The 20125-nt window shown below is 38.1% G+C and overlaps 4 protein-coding genes across 5 annotated transcripts; 1 reads left to right on the top strand and 3 right to left on the bottom strand.

Moving 5' to 3' along the window:
- LOC121960176 (splicing factor ESS-2 homolog) lies at positions 1–5480 on the bottom strand. The gene is made up of 10 exons (XM_042509792.1): positions 5130–5480; positions 4258–4426; positions 4054–4137; positions 3665–3834; positions 3226–3343; positions 2958–3091; positions 2686–2788; positions 2444–2553; positions 2231–2346; positions 1–1114 (listed from the first exon to the last, which is right to left on the bottom strand). Exons 1-10 carry the CDS (start codon positions 5274–5276, stop codon positions 835–837), a joined length of 1431 nt encoding a protein of 476 aa, XP_042365726.1. The 5' UTR covers positions 5277–5480; the 3' UTR covers positions 1–834.
- A 1245-nt stretch (positions 5481–6725) lies between these two features.
- Positions 6726–8181, bottom strand: LOC121960085 (homeobox protein goosecoid-2-like). The gene is given in 4 exon segments (XM_042509684.1): positions 6726–6803; positions 7116–7214; positions 7216–7355; positions 7950–8181. Coding segments are annotated over 4 exon segments (549 nt in total).
- A 2405-nt stretch (positions 8182–10586) lies between these two features.
- LOC121960272 lies at positions 10587–14442 on the top strand. Of its 2 annotated transcripts, none has more exons than XM_042509920.1 (2): positions 10587–10678; positions 13260–14442. In XM_042509920.1, the coding sequence occupies exon 2, from the start codon at positions 13289–13291 to the stop codon at positions 13970–13972; it is 684 nt and encodes a 227-aa protein (XP_042365854.1). In that variant the 5' UTR covers positions 10587–10678; positions 13260–13288; the 3' UTR covers positions 13973–14442. The 2 variants fall into 2 exon arrangements, with proteins under 2 accessions (XP_042365854.1, XP_042365853.1); XM_042509919.1 differs by lacking the exon at positions 10587–10678 and adding an exon at positions 11501–11653.
- A 1336-nt stretch (positions 14443–15778) lies between these two features.
- Positions 15779–19599, bottom strand: rnf185 (ring finger protein 185). The gene is made up of 6 exons (XM_042509921.1): positions 18977–19599; positions 17920–17938; positions 17685–17797; positions 17502–17556; positions 16980–17097; positions 15779–16890 (listed from the first exon to the last, which is right to left on the bottom strand). Exons 1-6 carry the CDS (start codon positions 19153–19155, stop codon positions 16793–16795), a joined length of 582 nt encoding a protein of 193 aa, XP_042365855.1. The 5' UTR covers positions 19156–19599; the 3' UTR covers positions 15779–16792.
- Positions 19600–20125: the final 526 nt, after the last annotated feature.

The raw sequence follows: 20125 nt of genomic DNA, 5'->3' as shown, positions 1-20125 counted from the left end.
TTGCTTGAAAAAAGGTTTATTTATTATTCACGGTTCTGTTCTACTACCAGCAGGAGGTAGAGCAGAACTATTGATGAGTGTGTCATCTGTTGATACATGGTATTATACTTTTGTAGACCTCTTACCGTCAAAAAAGCTCAGTTTTATTATCGATTTTCAGAAAAAGGTTGCACAGATTTATGATGCTGAGTCCAGCTCTGCCTGTACTGTTTTTCCAATATATGGCAAAAAGAGACATTCATCATTTACTGCCTCCAGTGAGCTCTCTAACTGAAGCTCTGTTGTCCTTTTTCCATTTTAACACAAACACAAAAGTTTGGGTAATTTCTATGGTGCAGAGACAAACACTGAAATGCCATGGCAGCATGTATGGAGAGCTGGGAGGTACATATCTACTGAATGCTGTGAGGTGAATCCTCATTTGTGTGTTTGATTTCCAGAAACAGTAACTGAATTATATTGACAAAATATAACCATGTGCTGCTGTGTTTGTGACAGGGATAACAAATGTTTTTTAGAACTAAAACAGCTGTACAAAAAATTCTAAAACCTTACATTTGGGATTAAAAAAAAAGAAAAGAAAAGAAGATAAACAATTAAATAGAATTTGGACATTTGACAGGCACCTACATAAACCCATCTGTGCTGAAAATGTAACAAATAAATCCTTAAAAACTCCTCCGTTGTCTGTGCATGTCTTTATCCAGTCGCCCAGCTGAAAGCTGTACTCTTTCATTTGAGAAAACTGGGTCTGGACAGTTTATAATTGAGTTTCCTGTATTATAATATGTCTGTTTTGTACAATCCCAGCCAGCAGAGAACAGCTTCTCTTACTTAAAAAAAGTCTGAGGCTTTCCGTCTCTTGGGAAGTTGCAGCAGATTGTCTGTGAGTGATGTAAGGTCCTGAGAGCTCGGCGTTTTGGCTTTGTTTGGTGTTGGCGTTCCTGAGGGAGTGGATGGGCCACCAAAGGGACTCTTGGATCCAATGACTCTATGCGAGGGCGATGGGGTGTAACTCGCTCGCAGTGCTTTGTCTGTGTATTTGCTAGATGTCCTGTTCACAAGCCTTTGCAGGGCGGGGGTGAGGGCTGGACTCAGACCTTTAGGTGTAAGACTGTAACACAAAGGTTGATGCAGTCAGTTAGTTCATGATGCTGTTGTATCAATTCCTTCACACCTACACTTATAAAGAAAAACAGTAGCCTAAAATTAGTTAAAGAGCACCGATAACATTATTTTTCAGTTTCATACTTGTATTTTGGGTTTCCACTAGAACATGTTTACATGTTTTAAGGTAAAAAAAAAAAAAAAAACAACACTTTATTTTACACATATTGTCTGTGCTGGATCACCTGTATTCACTCTCTGGCTGAAACACCATGTTTTAGTGCCCGTCTCTTTAATCCCCCCTGCTGAAAAAGCCCAATCTGCTCTGATTTGTCAGTTTCCAGGTCTTACACATCTGTGCTCTCAGGGCCTCTGAGTCTGCACCATCACTGCAGCTGGGGGAACGACTGTAATGGAGTATATTGGTACTTTCTACCATGAAAAGTCACCAATAAAAGCTTCTTAACCCAGCAACACAACTGTACATGTTCCAAAAGGATTCAGACCCAAAGAGTGTAATTAAAGATGATCAATGTTGAAATTCACACATTATGGAAATGTCCTTTGGTTTGTCCCCTGCAAAAAAATGTTTTGGATTATATTGATAAATGGCTAGACTGTGAACTGCCCAATCACCACAACTATGTTGCATCACAAAACTGCCAAAACTGTAGTGCTGAATTTAAATACATTTATATTTATAATACTTAAAACTGGCCTGATAACATGTGCCCGTATGATTCTAAGGTGTTGGAAGGAGCCTCAAACTCCTACACTGAATATATGGAGAGTTCAAATGATGGAAACTATTGCCTACAAAAAGATGTTGGGAGGACTTAACTGGAAAAATGACGGTTAAGGAGCGATTGGACAGTTTCAACATACATATGTCTGGACAGAACCATGTAAAGACACAGATGATATTTAATGCCTGGCACATTACTGTGACTATAAAAGCTGTCTTCTTTGTATAAATGTCTCTAAATGCCTCTTAGTTTACCTGCCTGTTTGTTTGTTTTTGTTTTTATTTGTCGTTGTCTCTTTCTGTTTCTGATTTTCTTGTTAATCTTTTTTTTAAAATTAATTATGAAATAATAAGAGTGCAAAAGTTAAAATGTCTTACCTTGCCAGGTTTTCTGTGACTTTTCTCAATGCCTCCTGTTTTTTTGCACGATTTTTAGCGGCAGCTTCATTGGCCATTTTTAATCCTAGCCTTTCTCGTCTTCCTGGTTCTGGAATCTTGTAGAAACAAAATATATTCAATATCAACATTTTATAACTCAACAAAGAACCAATTATTTACCGGTCGTTATAGCTACCACTAAAGGTTCAATACCTTAAATGATGGACCATGATTCCTCTCAACATATGGGGTGTCAGATCCATCCAGACGAAATGGGGTGCTCTCGATCTCACCCCAGGTCATGAGAGGTGACTCAGCTACACCTGAAGGACAGAAACTGCTTCAGAAGTCTTCTCCAAATGTAGGTAGAGTTGTTTAATAAGCTATTTAAGGAAACATTTAGTTTCACTTGTCTCAGAACTGTTTCCGTGTTAAGGATTTGAAGACCCACTTACCAGGTGCAGGGGAGGGCATCGTTTCAAATCCATATCCATTCACTGTTGGGGATTCATGTGGGATGAGCTCTTTCCCATCAGGACCTACTTTACCCTGTTTGAACTGGACAAAAAACACAACACATCAGCTACATCACTCTTGAATTAACACTTTTATTCAACTGGAGAGCAAACTGTCACACAGAGACTATTACATCAAAATTATGGGGCACATGAAGGGCAAAACAAAACTACATCAATGTTTTTATTGACCATATATTTCTAAAATGTACCTGTGCATTGAGTGCTGCAGCCTGCTGAATCTGGCTTTTGTTAAGAGCTTTGCTGAAAGGGTCACCAACAAAGCGTGTGTTCTTGTGAACTACCTCCCGTGGCTTCTTAAATAAAGCATCATCGTCTTTAACACCTGGAATAAAACAAAACCAAAAAAACAACACAGTGATCCATTTATTCTCTCACAACTGAATTTGATCATTTGCATATTGTCAGTAAGGAATTATGACAAAAGAAAGAAATTCAGTCCAAGTTTAGGCCTCTTACCTTCTGGATAATACATCAAGGCATTCTTTGCTTTGTACTCCCATGTCTCAAGTCCAGCTTTGGTATTTTCGAGAGCTGCTTTCTCCGCTGATGGTAAGGCGAGGTTCTCTTCATGGCGCTGAAAAATATCAGACGTGTTAATGTTTGTTTGTTTTTTCATGTAGTCCAGGAGTGTACTCAATAACTGATCAAATGCTACTGCAAACAAAATCCTGCACCCCTCATAACCATCAAACATATTGTTTGTCTTACATGAGTAAACAACAAACTGCAATATGACAAAAATTTACATGTACCAATTAAGTCAAAAGCAATTTACTAAAAAAATCTAATTTTGATCCACTTATATTAATTCTATGATCAAGACACTTGTAACTGTCTAGACATTTCATTAACTGATTTGGATTCAATTTAATCTTTTAATTCTGCTCATACACACCTGTTTGTATTCAGCCTCAGCCTCATATAACCAGGCATGCCTCAGCTTCTCCTTGTCTTCTGCCAGATCCATTATCTGCTCAAATGATGCATTATCCTCACTGGTATTTTTAGCAAGGAAGCGATCCAGAGAGGGCAGCTCTTTCTCTTCCTTGTCATCCTCCTTGCTGTCTATTATTACAACATCAATAGAAAATTGGGTTAAATCACCATTAAGCATTTGTGAGTGAGGTCATTTATTACTGCTAAACATGTTTAAGGTAAGTTGCAGGAAAAGGGTTTTGAAATGGGACAAAGATCTTTACGTCTGCATAAACACACTAATAAAACTCAGAACATTATGTCATGTTTTCTGTTCCTCATCTTCATCTTAGAAAATATAATACATACCCCCATCTAAACCTTTACTGCCATGAGTGGCAGAGGGAGACCCTGAGCGGCCCACTGGCGTCTCAAAGCTTGCTGGTGTCACGTCTTACATACAAAGAGAAACAACAGCAAAACATGGGTGTAAAGCACATTCAGATTAAATATTTAATTCTGTCAGTGAGGTATAATAACATAGTGTTTAATTCCACTCCTCGTGCTACTCACAGGGTGCAGAGGACCGTGGCGTAGATTTTGTCAAAGATGATCCATATCTAATGGATATCTCTCTCATTCGCTCGAGGTCACCGTTTTCCTCTGCTTCAAGATAGTCCTTCTGCGCTTGCAGTTTAGTCACATCTGGGAAGAAGTCTCGCTGGATGATCTTTTCTAAACTCTGTTAGAAGTAGAGGAAAAAAAGCTCAATTGTGAAGTGGATAAGCATTTCTTAGGTTAGTCTCACTTTTACTTAATTAAATTCAATGAGCTTGTGCCCAAAAGAAAACAGTACAGTAGAACATCAACAAACTTTTTTAAAATGAGTTTCTTTGCAATTTCCCTTGTAAACAACATTTACAATTCTATAAAACAGAAGAAAGCTGCAAATTGTAACACCTGAGAAGCTGTAATTAGCCAAATTCTGATTTTGGGGGGCTTAACCGATTATTTTTTGTGAAACAACAATGTAGCCCTTTACTTTTCTGTCAATCTATTTATTGGTTAATCAAATAATAGTCTCGACTATACAGAATAGTATCATGTAATAAAGATGGGCAAAGGACATTTTAATGACACAAAATCAAATCATAATCTTACAATTGCCAAAATAATGGATTTGTTTTTCCTTAAATAAACAGAAGTGGGGCGCCGTTACCTCTGATTTGAAACGCCACTTGTATACTACTCTCGTTCAACTAAGCTATTTCACAGTAATTTCGTATAAACACGAAAAGTTATGTTTGTTAGCTACATTAAATAAATACCATGTTGACATGTTTCTTCGCTAGCATTAACCAAACACAGGGCTGCTTATGTTGTCTGATGACTACCGATAGCTGTCTTCAGATGTCTCTATAAAGAGTTGTCAGTCATTTAGTTACCTCAATGTACTCCTCTTCATCGAGGACCTTTCTCTTCAGCTTCTCCTTCCCCTTCTCCTCGGGTTGCTGGAGAAGTGCCACTGTTGTGGCCGTTACAGGGACGAGGGTCCCGGAGAGCGCTTTCCTCACGCTGGCGCTGCCCTCCATTGTGGACCCTGTTAGCCTGCTAGGCTAACGGCGACTCTTCCGATATAAATACCGACCGAATAAAAACGAAATGCTGAATTTGTACTTGAAAAAGTCAGCTAGCGTGTTTAAAGTATGGACTATATGACGTTAAGTCGACATTCAAGACTGTGTACACCTAACTGACTCAGACCAGTTGGCTAACTTACTAGCCACCGTTGGCTAACCAGCGTAAAAACAACGTACTACGTAACAGCGACGGCCCGGAGCGTTACGTCATCGGAAGTTCACTCCCGGTCAGGCAGATTTCCAGTATAAAAACAAACGAGACATCTCCAGTATAATTGTTATCATTAATTGTAACAATAATTTGTTAATGGAAGTACTAGGAGGCAAAATAAAGACTTTTGAGTATATGGAAATATATTCATTTATTATTTTATTTTTACTGTGGTAATTTACAAATTGATTAATCAGAATATTTTTGTAGCAAGTGTTTCTGTGTTTTAAGGATAGACTGTATCTTAAATATCAAATACATAAATATTAATATATAAATTATATAATATATCTTAATATCTTTATTTACAGTCTATAAGACAGACCTGCTCACTTGAGAGAACATTATTGATTTTACCCTTTTGTAACAGAATCTGTGACTATAGTTTATCTGGCATACATTGAATAACATTTTAACAACAATAATTATACTGTTAAAAAATCATAACAGATTCTGTGTTTTCCAAGTAATACCCAGAGGTTTAACTCTAACTCCTTTTACCTGCCCACCGAAAGAATAAAACGATGTTTATTCTTACCAAGAAATTATCTTGTGACCTCATTATTGTGATCCAGTAATCTCCAGAGCCCCCCGACTGTCAGTCACTGGTTTGATTTTTTTTGATTTAAAGACGATGATAAGTTGATAAAATGTCTGGGCACTGTTTTATTTTAATCAAAACTGTATGAAGGAACTTTGAGCTATAGTAGATGTTTAACTATGGTAAAAATAATTCAATTCTACTCAGAAGTCGTCATTACATCTACAGCATTTAGGTATGATGCTTTAACATGGATGTGTTATGGTTTGTTTTTTGGTTTTGTAATTAGTTTCCTTCATTTTTCTAAAAAACAAAACAAAACAAAACAAAAACTTTATTTGTTCTCAAGGACACTTTTTTTCCACAACCAGTGCAAACTATAACAATCCATTTACAGAGTCAAGTTTTAACTTTCAGGATTAGTTAAAGCATATACTACAAGCATGCACTCAACCAGTCAGACATAGGCTACAAAACTGTCTTTAATAGCATGATTTGACTGACACAAAGTTTTTCTACTTTGAGGGGAGAGAAAAAAAGATTATAATATTTGATAACAATGACAATTTCAAAAAAAATCCTTTACACACATTTACATCTCTTCTTTTTAATGCAGTGGTCCATATACACAGTTTATACAGTATAAAATTCACTTTTCTGTGTTTCCCATACCAAATGATAGTCTTTTCTGGCGCCTCCACTTTGCTCTTCGGTTTTTAAACCAAACCTATTAGCAGAAAAAAAGGTCATGTTATTTAGGCTAGTTTTTGATGTTCTTGTTGAACATACTGTACATGTGCTGTATTTATATTATTTGGCACATTTTGCATTTACATTTAAATTACAAACAGCATTGGGCATCATTATCAAAAGACATGAAGTTCAAATATGACAAAGAGCTCAGGTGAGATCCAATGCTGTCATCAGTGCTTAAATTAAATATTTAAACGTGCTCTCATCTTTACTAATGGTCCATCTGCCACAGTTGGCACAATATTGAGAACAGCATCTGTTGAAAGGCTGAATATGACAGTCTTACCTCAACTCTTTCTTCCCTCAAGTGAGTATGCTGTGCTAGTTTCTCCCTTGTGGTCACATCTGGATACTGGTTCTGCAGGAACAGCTCCTCCAGTGCATGCATCCAGCTGCTCCTCTGTGAAAATAGTGCGGTGACGTCTGGTTCGCCTCTGCACCTGACCGGGTGTCTGCTCCTCCCTGTGAGCGTCTCCCAGCCTACATGGGTCTGTGAGCATCGCCGGCGGCCATCCGTACTGACAGGCTGCAGAGAGGAGATAATAGGGAGCAAAGTAGAAACCAGATTAACCCTTTGAAACTTGAGCAAATTGATTTGATTTCTTTCAAAGACATGGGGAGAAGCTAACAAGTAAGTTATCGAAATATGGCCCAGAATTAGCAAGAAATTGTTATTATTAATAATAATAAAAATAAAAGAAAATTACCTGAAAATAAGCAAAAAGGAAAAATTAAGATAAAATAAACCAACATTAAAATGACCTAAAAGTTCTGAAAAATATGTTTATGTTCTCTTATATGTTTTTTTTTCTGTAACATAATTTGAAATATCAAAATATTACAAACATAGTTTATGGGACATTTTTCCCTATTTTTGGATATTTTTTTAAATAATCCTTCCCTCTTTTTGAAAAGAATTTCTAGGATTTTTTCTTGTTACATTTTACTAATTTCTTGCAATTTGTTGGATTTAGCCTTTTCCTCCATGTTTTCAAACTAAATCCAACCAGACCAGGTTTCAAATTGTCAAAAAAGCTTGTAAAAGGCATTTGAAGGCAGCACAAGAAATCTGATACTGATCCAGGTTTCAGGGGGTTAAAACATGTCAACTGAGCCTTACCTTCATGAATGAAATCAGTCTGGTACATGTCTCCACAGTGGGAGCAGTAGCAGCAGCACATGCAGGCGTGATGAACAGCCTCTGTCTGGCCTCCAACAGGACTCTTCTCTTTTAGTCCAGGGCCACTTGTTCCACACGACCGTCTGTCTCCGTTACTGTTTGGGTATTTGCTCAGTATGTTCTCAATAGTGAAAGGAAACTTTTGTCTCTCCACTCTGATCAGTCCATCCATCTCCAAATAAACTCCAATAAAACACAAGCAGCACTGACATTGACACACAACACTTTTGGAGCTGCTCTTCTGCTTCTCCTCTCTCTACAACAGCGTGTCAGGCCCTTATAGTGAAATTGGGAGGCAAAAAAAAAAAAGTAAAACTATAATCCCCCTGTAGACCAGACACATAAAACGGTTTTGAAACTTAATTCCTAGCTAATCTGGGCAGTTTTGTGAAGAGGTTAGGGAGGACGGCAGATTCAGTTAATCTTGCCTCATTCCTTTCTCCAAAGAAATCAGATTTCACTGCATAAAATGAGAAGTGGAGAGCTCCTAAGATCCTTATTGTTGAGGTTTTAGAGAAAAGGGATTGCTTGGTATTAGAAACCTGGATTTAAAGATGAACGCTTTTTTTTTGGTGTGGCCGGAGACTTGTGCTATGCTGAATTTGAGGATTAGCTCATGTATTTATTTCCTAATGTTACTGTCCTGTTTATCTATATCAGTAAATTATCTTGTGCAAATGCGTAGATGTGTTCAGCAAATGACACATGTTCAGGCAACAATGATGCATACTAATCACACTCAGTAATTAGACAGTTGATCAAATGACTCATCTCACAAGTGTCATATGTGGTGACTAATAGATTTGTACTCAATACAGATAAACACAAATGTATTTCAGAAAAAGGGTCCGTGCATGTGGTTTTGTATTCACAATCATGCATCGTGTGTCTTATCTGTGTGGCACAGTCTTACTCCTCTGACAATGTGCACAGCTGAGGTAAAGCTATTACAGGTTAAATTCATCCCTCCCCAACAAATCCTGTGATTTCATACAAGGCAATACACCTTTTTTTTCTCCAGAGAATTAATGGATTTCCACAATCTGTCTTAAGCTCCTCTTATAAGGGCTTTTGAAAACAGATAACAATAAACACCATCCCATCCTTTTCACTTGGGTTTAATAGCGTTCAGATTGTTGATGTATAGTTTGCGGAGCATGTTAGATCGCTATCTCTCACTTATTGTGGCTCTCAATAGAAGGAATTGTGCTACATCCCCACTGGTTCAAGGAGTTCAAAATTCATTACTGCGGATTAGAATGATAAAGGTTCATTTTGTTGTTGTTGTAAGAGCAATATTTGGTACAAATGGTGCATCAAAAATGGTTCTGTTCAACACTTTACAAGGCCCACTGCCCTTCAAATACACAACTTGAGGTGCATGTAATGGATAATACTGTGAAGGTCTTTTTTTTACTGCCCCAAAACAAAAGTCACCCAAACACCATGTCAGACAAAGTGACAAAATCCCAGACCAAAGCCATGATGTGATGCTGTTTTTTAAAGACACCTTTTGTCACCTTAAAAGGTCCTGACATTTTTCAAAAATTAGTTATTCATATTCTGTGACAACATATTGATATTGTATGAGGTGTTTTTTTTTAAGTTCTAAACATTTGGGGACTTTTTATTTAGAAAAACAAAAAGGTTCATAGCACTTATGCTGTTTGGAATGCAAAACGTTGATGCTCGATATCTCAAAACCGCTCAGAACGCAGATAAAACCTTATAATTATAATTAAAGTCGCAATTTCTGGAAAACATTCATTATTTATGGGGGTGGGGGTGGGGGGGGGGGGGGGTGCAAAATGAGGGAGACATATCAAATGATAAAACACTGGACAGGGACTTGTGTTTTTTTTTATTTTGGCTTTGGGGGCATATTGGCATATTTATTTTAAATACAATCTGAACTCCAATCCCAGCTGGTAGGTTTGAAAGGCATTATTTCTTTAAAAGGCAATAAAATCACACTATTAATTATAGCCAGAAATGGTGAAAAATTTTGTTGGAATTTCAAATTGGCTATGGTCTTTGACATATTACGTGCAACAAAGTTTAAATTAGTTATATTTCCTCAAAATCACTTTATTCTATGTCTCTCTTTAAAAAGAAAAAAGCCAGAAATACAGTTTGCGCAAACCACATCCTGTAAAAGGAAAAACAAAAAAACAAACAAATCAAACAAATAAACACTGAACTCTGCACTCTTGCTTGCATAACAAAATTAAGGAAAAATATTTGTAGCTTCAGGGAAGGCCAAGATTAAAACTAAAAAGGTCACACCCCAGACAACCCCCCTCCTCTGATAAATTGAGAACAGTGCCGTATAATGCAGAATTAAAGTACGCAAATCAAAATGATACAATTCGGACAGGAGATGCAGGATTACAAAAACACCCACTCACTGACTGACAGTGAATGAGCAGAGAACCACATGACATCAGACTGTTCACGTGTGAAAAAGCTCAGAGTCTGTTCTCGGCTGGACCGGGGCCCAAAACCTCCTGGGAAATCGCAGATTGCAGCTGTGTGACCAGGAAATGCAGAGGATCAACCTCCCTCTCTGTGTTTTCTCCAGAAACAGAGTAACTGTTGAAGGCTCAGAAAGCACTTGCCAGATAGTGATACTCTGGGGACTTAGGAGGAATCAAGAAAACATCCATGAGGTTGTAGAAACTAATAGCTGTGCATATCATAAATGTTATGTTTCTCTCTTTTTTTCTCATATCTTTCCCTCCTTTGAATCTGAACAAAAGCTCTGTGATATGATGTTTACTTGCCTGGCTTTAACATCACCCTGCAGGCTCTCTGTGAGCGAAAAATGTGGTGTTTGACTCTTAGACCTTTTTTATTTTTTTTAAAGTAGCCTATGTTTACATTACTGAAGTGGAAAGTCCAGTGGTATAGTGCATGTAGCCTATACCCCAAAGTATTCACATTTTATGTTGAAGTAGGCTATTTGTCGTTTCTTTATTTTTATTTTTTAAAACTTAGTTTTGGAGGTGTTTTGTCTGTTTTTTTTTTTTTTTTTTTTTTTGTGCTTTTTACTATGTTTCACTTACTTCATACTTTTTCCTGATTATTCTTACTTACTTTTACTTGAGTATAATTAAATAATTTATTTATTTACTTATTTTTAAATAATCATAAGTATAAATAATTTTCAATTCAGGACTTTTACTTGTACCAGAGTATTTTTTACAGTGTGGTACTAGTAGTTAAGCAAAGGATCTGGACACTTCTTCCACCACTGACCCCAGGGTGCTGCCTCCTACAGCCCCATCACTGGGATATAAAAACAAAGGGCAGTAACTGGTTTCCAGTGCAGAGTGGTGCGCCCCCCTGTGACTAGAGACGGCATGGCCACCGTAGACGGCGGAGCGACACAGCGCGGCAGACAGCCCGCAGCTCGCGATAACTCGCGTTGGGGCAGCAGCTGGGCGGAAAAGGCGGGAGAAGACTGCCGCTTCCGCGTCCGCGCAAAGGCAGACACAACACTACGGAGGGCAAAATGGACGAGAAGTTAATATTGGCTGTATTTAATTACCCAGAGCTGTACAATGTCACTTTGCCGAATTACCGCTGCACAGAAAGTCGAGCAAATGCGTGGAGAAACATCAGTATCGTACTGGGTCTCCCGTGTGAGTATTTGATTGTTTTTGTTGTTTAAAACAACTTTACTGCCAGTTATTATTTCCTCAGCCGATGTCGTCTTGAACAACAAACATATAGAAATTAGAAAACATTAAGTGATAGATGTTTTTGGCATATCTCCTATGGGCAAATAGCTTTTTATTTATTTTTTTATTCGCGCGAGTACAGAGTGGTGGTGTAGATGCAGCCGCGCGCACCGTGCTAGCGGTAGCAGCTCGCACGCTGTAGGCCGCGCTGCACCGGACGGCACGGTCCGGCTCTGCTCTGCCGCCAGCCGCGTATCCAGCACGGCACGGCGGAGGAGGAGACATGCTCAGCGGCACGGAGTCGCTTCATTTACTGAGCCGCGTGCTTTTCGTCTGGCTCGTGAACACCGCGAGCTCCATGCGAACTGAAATTTTCTCGAAGTCTCGTGGAAGCGGCGGCGGCACCGTGTGCTGAATAAAATCGGTCGGAGGCCCCCTGAAACATAATCAGGTGAACGGAGTCATGGTCAGTGATGGGGCCGCGTGTAACACGGATGAACTGACAGTGACCTCCGGAGAGACTTAACAACATCAGGACAAGATAAAGACAATTATCGACAGCCTGTCTTTATTAAACTCGATAAAAACAATATAATTAAAGCCTAAATTACTTCAAAATTTACTTGGATAAAGTAGTGTTTTGCTATATTTTATTATATTTTATGATCGACCCATACTGATTATTAGTAGTTAATGACACCGGTAACCAATATTTGGAATCAATGTGAATTTGCAATAAAAATGAAAATCTTTCGGTTAAAATTTAGAATTAGGATATATATATATAGGATATAATATAACAAACTATTTTTAATAAACTCAATTCAAAATATAAATAAAACATGAATGAATAAAAATAGCTCCCTATGGGTTTAAAAAGAAAACGTTTACTCCTATTCTGGCACTTTCTAATTATTTAATTTTATCTGCAATCATTAAAATAAAATGCAGACATAGATAATCAGCATAATGCCAAATATCAGCCCCAATAATTGGCCAGGCCAATAATCTGTTGACCCCTGTCTTATGGCCACATTATATACAGTATGCATATATTCCCTGGTCACTATATTAGGTACACCTGTACAATTTAATGTAATCACAGCACAAGAGATCTGACATCAATTTCCCATTTGGGTCAGATTAAAATGTTGAGTTTTCAAGAGGTATTACTTTCCAAGAGGTATTAATTCAAGTAGCCTATATGATTTTAGTTTAACCCTTTAATACCTGGATGTTCATCTGTTTTAAAATTGGCTTGCTTTCTTTCAAAAACACAGGGAAAAAAACATAATAAGCAGCAATAAATCGATTATTAGGTATGATTTAGAAAAAACAACGGAAAAAATGTCCAGAAAAAATCTATTTATAATTCTGTTAATTATATATGTAAAATTATGTTACAAAAAACAAGAAAAAAATTGTTCACATTTTTTTAGCACTTTCATGAGGTCATTTTTTTGTCTAAAAACCAAGTAGATGTCCAGGTTGCTGACTGCTTCGTTGTGTGGTCTACAGTATATGTGCGTTGAAATCTCTTACCCCTTACTCTCTTTCACTTTTTCAGCTGAGGAGTGTAAAAGAAAATGGAAGAACATGAGAGACCGATACTTGAAGGAAGTCCGGATGGAGATCAAAAGCAAGAAGCAAGGAGAGATCGTGCAGAGTAGATGGAAATATAGACAACTTATGAACTTTATTGCCCCCTTCACTGGATCGAGAAGTGGTGTGGCGGACATATGCGGCAACAATGAAGACGACCACGACAATCCTGACAACGAATCTGGCAGTGCCGAAGGAGAAACGACATCATCTGAGGCCGTCAAGACACTGCAGTCCGCCATGAAGGCCCCTGCAAGTCAACCCGACCTCAAACCCCAGGTAGCCTTCGTGTCGCAGCTCCCGTCAGTGACTCAAGAATCACAGATGGCCCAGCTGGCTGTTCTGGCTAAGATGCCATCGAGCCCACAGATCGCCCCAACCACCAAAACTGGAAAGAAACGACGCCAGATGCAAGACTCACTTTCACTGTCTTCTTCCCAAAGTACAACGTCCCCGACAAAGTGGCTGGTCAAAGACAATGGCACCTCGTTTCCCAACAGGCCTCGGGACGAGGACGAACTGTTTCTCCTGAGTTTTGTCCCCGCTCTGAAACGACTTGCGCCACAGAAAAGGTGCGAGACAAAAATAAAGATCCAGCAGATTATGTATGAGGCAGAGTTCAATGTTGCACAGCCAGGATCTCAAGAGAAACAGGCGGAGCCAGCATCTCAGGACTGATGAGACAAACGGACTATTTTTATACTTTATTCTGCTTTCTAAAAACCTCTTCCACAAAACAACCAAAATATCTATTTTTCTTTTTTTTAATGGCACAAATTGGTTGAGTCTGAAGTACATCCTTGTTAATGTGAGATTATTAACAATGAAGGTAAACTAAACATCCTACTACAGAAGGAGTTGTTGAATTTTTGTACACCACTGTGGTTTGGTGTTTCTTGATTTGCATATTTATTATTTGAGAAGGCTTCTCGGAGAATGAAGCCCTGACAGATTTAATGTGACAACAGATAAAGTGTGATTAACATCTTTATTTACATCAGCATTACTGTAAATAGAGTGAATTTACAGTTAGAAAAGTGGTTTCATGTTCAACCAGCCAATCTTCATATCAGTAATAATTCTGTAATAATTACAGTATTTTACATTTAATTACAGTGTCAGAGAAAACTGAGAACAAAAAAAAAATAGTTCAGAGAGGAACACTGTTTCATAAATCAATATTTTCAACTGTTTACATGCATCAACATATTTTTAATCTCATCTAAATAAACAGACTGTTCAACATTGTTTTGATTCCAAAAAAACGTGTATGATTTTGGTGATGATGATCATGTACAGAGATAAAAACAGAAACATTCTTGGTACATTACTGAAAAGAGAGACAACATGAAGGAGGCACATGCTGAGTCAATGGGATTCTTTGCAACCTGTTGATTAGGGGTTTTTTCGTGAGACATTTTGACATGTAACATGTAAGAAAAGCACAGGTGGTAATAATAGATTTTATGATCATACTGTCATGACGTGCTGGTAGATGTAAATAGAACTGAGCCATCGTTGTTATAAATCACACCGGCACATTTTCTGCCATGACCAGTCAATAAAAGCAGGGCCAACTGACTACATTTAATTTTCAATTAAATCTACCCTAAAGGTTTATAGTGATCAAAAAGGGTAACGGGCTAAAATATAGGCTGAGAAGAAAAGACCATATACAACATATGGCATTGGATGCGTTGATGAAAATAACAAGCGCAGAGCACCGGTGCTCTCATTTTGTATAGCAAAGTCTAAATGTAAATGAGGTATTAGTACCAAAACAATACTCAAAAAAGAGCACCAAGAATAATCTCTTTCACCTGAACGATCTTGTATATGTGTCTGTTTAAAATCTGGCTTATATCTGGTATTAACATGAAGTGGACAACTGAGACACATCGCAGTTCACACCCGCGTATATCATGCATCTCTACCTGACCACTTGGTCACTTTTTGTTATTGCCAATGTTACTAGAAGGTCAAAGGGCCCCGCACACCATGATTAAGTCTACACTCTCGCTATTTGCTCGCTATTCAGGTTGGCAGTTGTGTTGGTAAAGCTGGAGATGTTGCTGTCAGTTGAATTCAACACGTCTCCTTCTATAGCGCCAAATGAGAGATGGTCACTCAACACTTAATGCAACTCATTGGAAAATGGTCAAGCCATACTGCAGGGTTTCCCACATTCATTCATTTGTGGCGACATGCCACAATAATATCTGCCACCACAACGTATATTTGAGCTCGACCGCTCATTAGGAACACTCTTGTAATATACAGACCATTTGTTTTCATTGCACCATAGTCAAGAGTGCAGAGTGTAAACTGGGCTCAAATGGAGAAGCAGAGTGCCAGGCACAGTGAATGTGAAACTTAAGTGTTCATTCTGCTGGGTCTAGAAGTTTGCTTTCACTAGCCTCTACATTGGCTGCTCCTCTTACCTAGAGATGCACCATTTTTACACACACACATATATATATATACATATATATACATATATATATAGTTGGAATAATTACATTTTTTTTCTTTTTTTGCACGACTAATGAACATTACATACAATAAAAGGCACTGTATTTCATGTCTCCATCTGCTGGTGGGCCATCATGATAAGAGTAAGTTTAAGATAAGTAAGTAATAAGTATAACATTATGTTAATTACATTACAGAACAGACTTGATGATCACTAAAATTATGTTGGGAAAAAAGTGGATTTATCTGTATCGGCAAATGAGTTGTTTTTATATCAACATATCGAATATTTGCAAAAACTCTAATATTGTGCATCACTCTCAACCATTGATTTGATTTGCTCTGATTGGATCAGCTGATCAGTTATCCACCCCGCCAATTATACTTAGCAAACCTTGTCGGGGACCCACAACAACCTGCATGTGCTGCATTAATGACGCAGTCCTTGTCAGGGATGAATCAGGATGCATTAACGTTTTTGCTACAAAAGATATGTGGTCAAATGTGTAACAGACCACGTTGGCAAGTGGTTTGATCACAATTTCTGTTGGTGGTTGTTAACACTTATATTTGGTACTGTCCATCTGTGATCCGATCGCCCAAAACCCATGTTAATACCAGGTATAAAGATGCTCACAGACATGCATTTAGGGCTAACAGTTGTTTCAAACATAAAAAGGTTTTAAGCAGTTAGTTGATGCAGTTTGGGTGACTATGAATATAACGAAAAAAGAAAAGAAATTTGGTGTGCTGCTTTGCAATGCAACCGCGTTAGATGAGTTAAAACAATAGGCAACCAATGTGGTTCACCTTGAAAGTTGTTTTCCTAACGCATATATTTTTTTTGGAAAAACCTGCTTCATTTAAATCTCAGATGGCTTTGTGTCAAGGACAGAATAAAAATCAAGCAACCAGAAAGGAGGGAGATTCACAATGAATGCAAACCGTGATGATGTGCCATAACCCATAATGTTGCATTTCTGTCAGATCTTTTGAGTTACCCTAAGATGTTGTCTCTCCGCTCATTTATGCAATCAGCAGCCAAAACATAATCACCAGAGCAACAAACAGGAAGAGTCGAGACAGAAACTGTTCGTCCATATGCTGTGGTGTCCCAGGGGCCGCTGTGTGAGAAATATTTTTGACAGAGCTTATTTAGTATGTTGTTAAAAGTCACAGAGTGGTCATGACGAAATATATAAAAGATAAATACCTGGAGGAGGTCTGCCATCATTGATGTTAAAAGCTGTCGCAAAAATACCAAATGGAAAGGCACCGATTCCAAATGACATTTGGAATCCCCCATCACCGAAGCCAAACCCTTGAAAGCCCTGTGAGACATTATTTCATCAGTAACATGAAGACGTGCAGATTCTCTTAATGTGTAGCCATGTATACATCTGAGGTACAGTTTAACAAGGACTAAGCGAGATGTGACGCAACTGCAAGATAAATTTGTGATCATTCTCAGGAGACATCAACACCTCAGTGCTTAGCATCTAATAGATCCCGGTGGGATATGATTTTTTTTTTTAATGGATAAAACACAGGTTTGCACTACAGCACCTACATCATCCTGTGTAATGGTTTCATCATGAATGCATAATGTTACTCAGCAGCTGACAATGGAAAACTACATACAGCTGCCTAACACATTAGGAATCAAAGTGCTGATCTGGCACTTAATAATGAAATCATTTACTTTCACACATATATACTTAAATAAAGTACTCACACCACGGTTTTCTGGCTCAGGTCTTTGCCCTTGTGGTCGTGGGGGTGTTCTTTCTCTATAAAACCAAACAACAGTGTGTAAAAGACATCATTTTTAAATCATACATTGTGCGTATTGTGATTACATAATATGTGAAGTTTAGAGTTAGCCTGACCTTTATAACTACACACAAGAAGTACCAACCTGGGGTCCTGTTGACCTGTGCTCCCCCGCCCATATAAAGGGATAACTTTGTCTCGGCTGATGCCCGCTTTGCACACAGGACACACTTGCCTGTTGGGTCTGGTCTCCAACCACTGCATTTAGAGAAACAGATTTGAAGGACCTGAATGTCTGCACCAGTTCTTTACCACCGATTGCAATAAATTGTCATTTGAAAATAGCAAAGAAGGAGAAAACAAATATCAGTTCAGCTTACCTGATGCAAGCAAGGCCAACTGTTGAGAGAAAGTGCAAAGGAAGATGTGAGTTGAGGTGATGGACAAGGAAAAAGTTTGATTAGTAAAACATTATATGCAAATGCACCTTCTGTAACAATATGGTAGAAATACTAGAACAATTATTTTTTCAGTGTACATGTGGCAATCTTCTACAATGGTTTTCAGCTGCATCTTCAAAGACATGTCGGCAAGAACATTTCACTAAAAAAGACAGATTTTTTATCACTAATATTCAAAAAATTAAATTTCTTTGAGAATGAACAGTATATATTTGCTCATTATTCTTGCTTAATTTTAGATTAATTAAATGATATATTTAAAGAAACTGTCCTCATATACTAAAAAAAATCTTCTCTAGGTACATATCTTAAAACAATATCAAACTTAAAACACATGCCATACAAAATTAACCAAAACTATTCATTTTAACAAATCTTACAGCTTTATTGTATAAGTCATTAGGCAAACCCCTGTGTACTCAAGAAATTTCCAGCAAAAAGCAAAATAAATAGTAAAAGCTGACAAAGGAATTATCTAAAGAGTAACTTAATTATCAAAAAATAAAAAAATAAAAACCCAAAGAAAAAAAAAACCGAGGGGATAATGCCCAGACAGCATTTTAAGGAGGCCATTTTTGTTTGTTTGTTTTTACTTTTTTTTCCTTTTTGTGCTTATTTTCATGTAATTTTAAGCAATTTAAATTTAAAGCAATTTTGTTTTTGAAAATAAATAAATAAATACAATCAAGCCAGCTTGTTCTAGTTCAAAAGATTAAATATGGACCAACACTTTTCTACCTTGTTGTTGTCAGTCAACATGTAAATCCCACAAATTCTCAAATATCAGCAGCAACAAAGCTGATGATGGTTGTTCAAAACTGATATTAGCCAGTAGTATATATGTCAACAGCTCAGTGTCTACCCAGTTTATCTTTTGTTCAATAATATAAGAAACACGACTGACTACACTGATCTGGATCTGGCCCTCATTGAGCTAGTTTATAACACAAAATTGTAAACAGACAATAGTCCTTACCAGAAGAGGTGTCCACACAGGCTGATCACTGCATCCTTGGCTGTGTCCAGACATATATTACACTCAAAAGTACTGTCCTGGTTGCCGCTGTCGCCCGCAGAGGAGCTGCTGGCTCCGGGACCTGGGTTGTCAGTGGCCGCGGTGGAGCCAGAAGCTGGAGGGGGGGCGGCGGTGGCCATTTAAAGATAGATCCACTCAGCAAGAGGGCTCAGGTGGGAGGACTCCGCTGGCACCCAGCGCGTCAAAATAAGTACATATGGAGGCCCAGTGGGGGGAGATTTTAGCTAACAAAGAGGAGAACCGATAAAAACCGAGCTTGACAGAAATAACTTTTAAAAATAAGGGGGTGAAATCGAGAAACACAAACGAGGTGCTAGCTATCTCCCATCCAGAGAAGGTGTCGTTGCGGAGTTGCTAATGTTAGCAACGGAAGAAAACTGACAGTTTAACGGTCTGACGGTTTAACCGGATACAAAGTAAGACTACAAATATTACAGCGATTATCCAAAGTGTCGTTCAGAACGAGGTTGTTTAACTAAACATCAAAAGTTGTTGTGGGAAGTTTAGAAATACCCTCACCTCTGGTTGCATCACACATCCGCAGCACTGGTGTAAACGTTAACCGGTAGTAGATCCTGAGGAGAAGGCAGGGGGCGTGGCCACTCTGTGACTGGGCTTTTGTTGCCCTCAGATGGGCCTATCAGGTGCCTTAAAAAAGAGGCCGCATGAATCATTAAGAAGTTTAATCTGAATGATCAAGTAATGATGTGAAAAAAAGCATTGAGAGCATTTTAAACATTTAACATAACAGCATGGTACGGCAATTCGAGTTCTCCAAGACTGTCAACATTGCAGGGAAGGTGATTGGCAAGTCACAGAAACAACTCAGCAATATATCTGACAGCACTGTTCACAGGAAGGCCAGATATATAATTGCAAAAGATGTACATGCAGATGTCTCAAATCCATTACATTCAGTGTTTGAGCTGAGTTTGAGTTGATTTAGGGTGCAAACAACAATAATAAATTGTTATAGGAAATCCTTTATTCCATATACCATTCAGGTAGGAACAGGGAATACTTGTAATAGGGAGAAATACTATTTTGTAAGATAGATAGATAGATAGATATACTTTATTGATCTCAAAA

The sequence above is a fragment of the Plectropomus leopardus genome, chromosome 20 (assembly GCF_008729295.1).
Source record: "Plectropomus leopardus isolate mb chromosome 20, YSFRI_Pleo_2.0, whole genome shotgun sequence".
NCBI classification, from domain to species: Eukaryota; Metazoa; Chordata; class Actinopteri; order Perciformes; family Serranidae; genus Plectropomus; species Plectropomus leopardus.
The sequence above is the reverse complement of the archived record's forward strand: the minus strand, read 5'-3'. Positions and strand labels throughout refer to the sequence as shown.

Bases quoted from the DNA above. Each gene is read 5' to 3' on its own strand.
- LOC121960272 (XM_042509919.1), top strand. From the start codon at position 11,524: ATGGACGAGAAGTTAATATTGGCTGTATTTAATTACCCAGAGCTGTAC. The intron at 11,654-13,259 runs GTGAGTATTTGA...TCACTTTTTCAG, and splicing joins TATCGTACTGGGTCTCCCGT to CTGAGGAGTGTAAAAGAAAA.
- rnf185 (XM_042509921.1), bottom strand. From the start codon at position 19,155: ATGGCCACCGCCGCCCCCCCTCCAGCTTCTGGCTCCACCGCGGCCACT. The intron at 17,557-17,684 runs GTTGGTACTTCT...TTGGTTTTATAG, and splicing joins ACAGGTCAACAGGACCCCAG to AGAAAGAACACCCCCACGAC. The intron at 16,891-16,979 runs GTATTTATCTTT...TTTCTCACACAG, and splicing joins TGATGGCAGACCTCCTCCAG to CGGCCCCTGGGACACCACAG.
- LOC121960176 (XM_042509792.1), bottom strand. From the start codon at position 5,276: ATGGAGGGCAGCGCCAGCGTGAGGAAAGCGCTCTCCGGGACCCTCGTC. The intron at 4,427-5,129 runs GTAACTAAATGA...TACTTCTAACAG, and splicing joins ATGAAGAGGAGTACATTGAG to AGTTTAGAAAAGATCATCCA. The intron at 2,554-2,685 runs GTAAGTGGGTCT...TCTGTCCTTCAG, and splicing joins GATGCCCTCCCCTGCACCTG to GTGTAGCTGAGTCACCTCTC.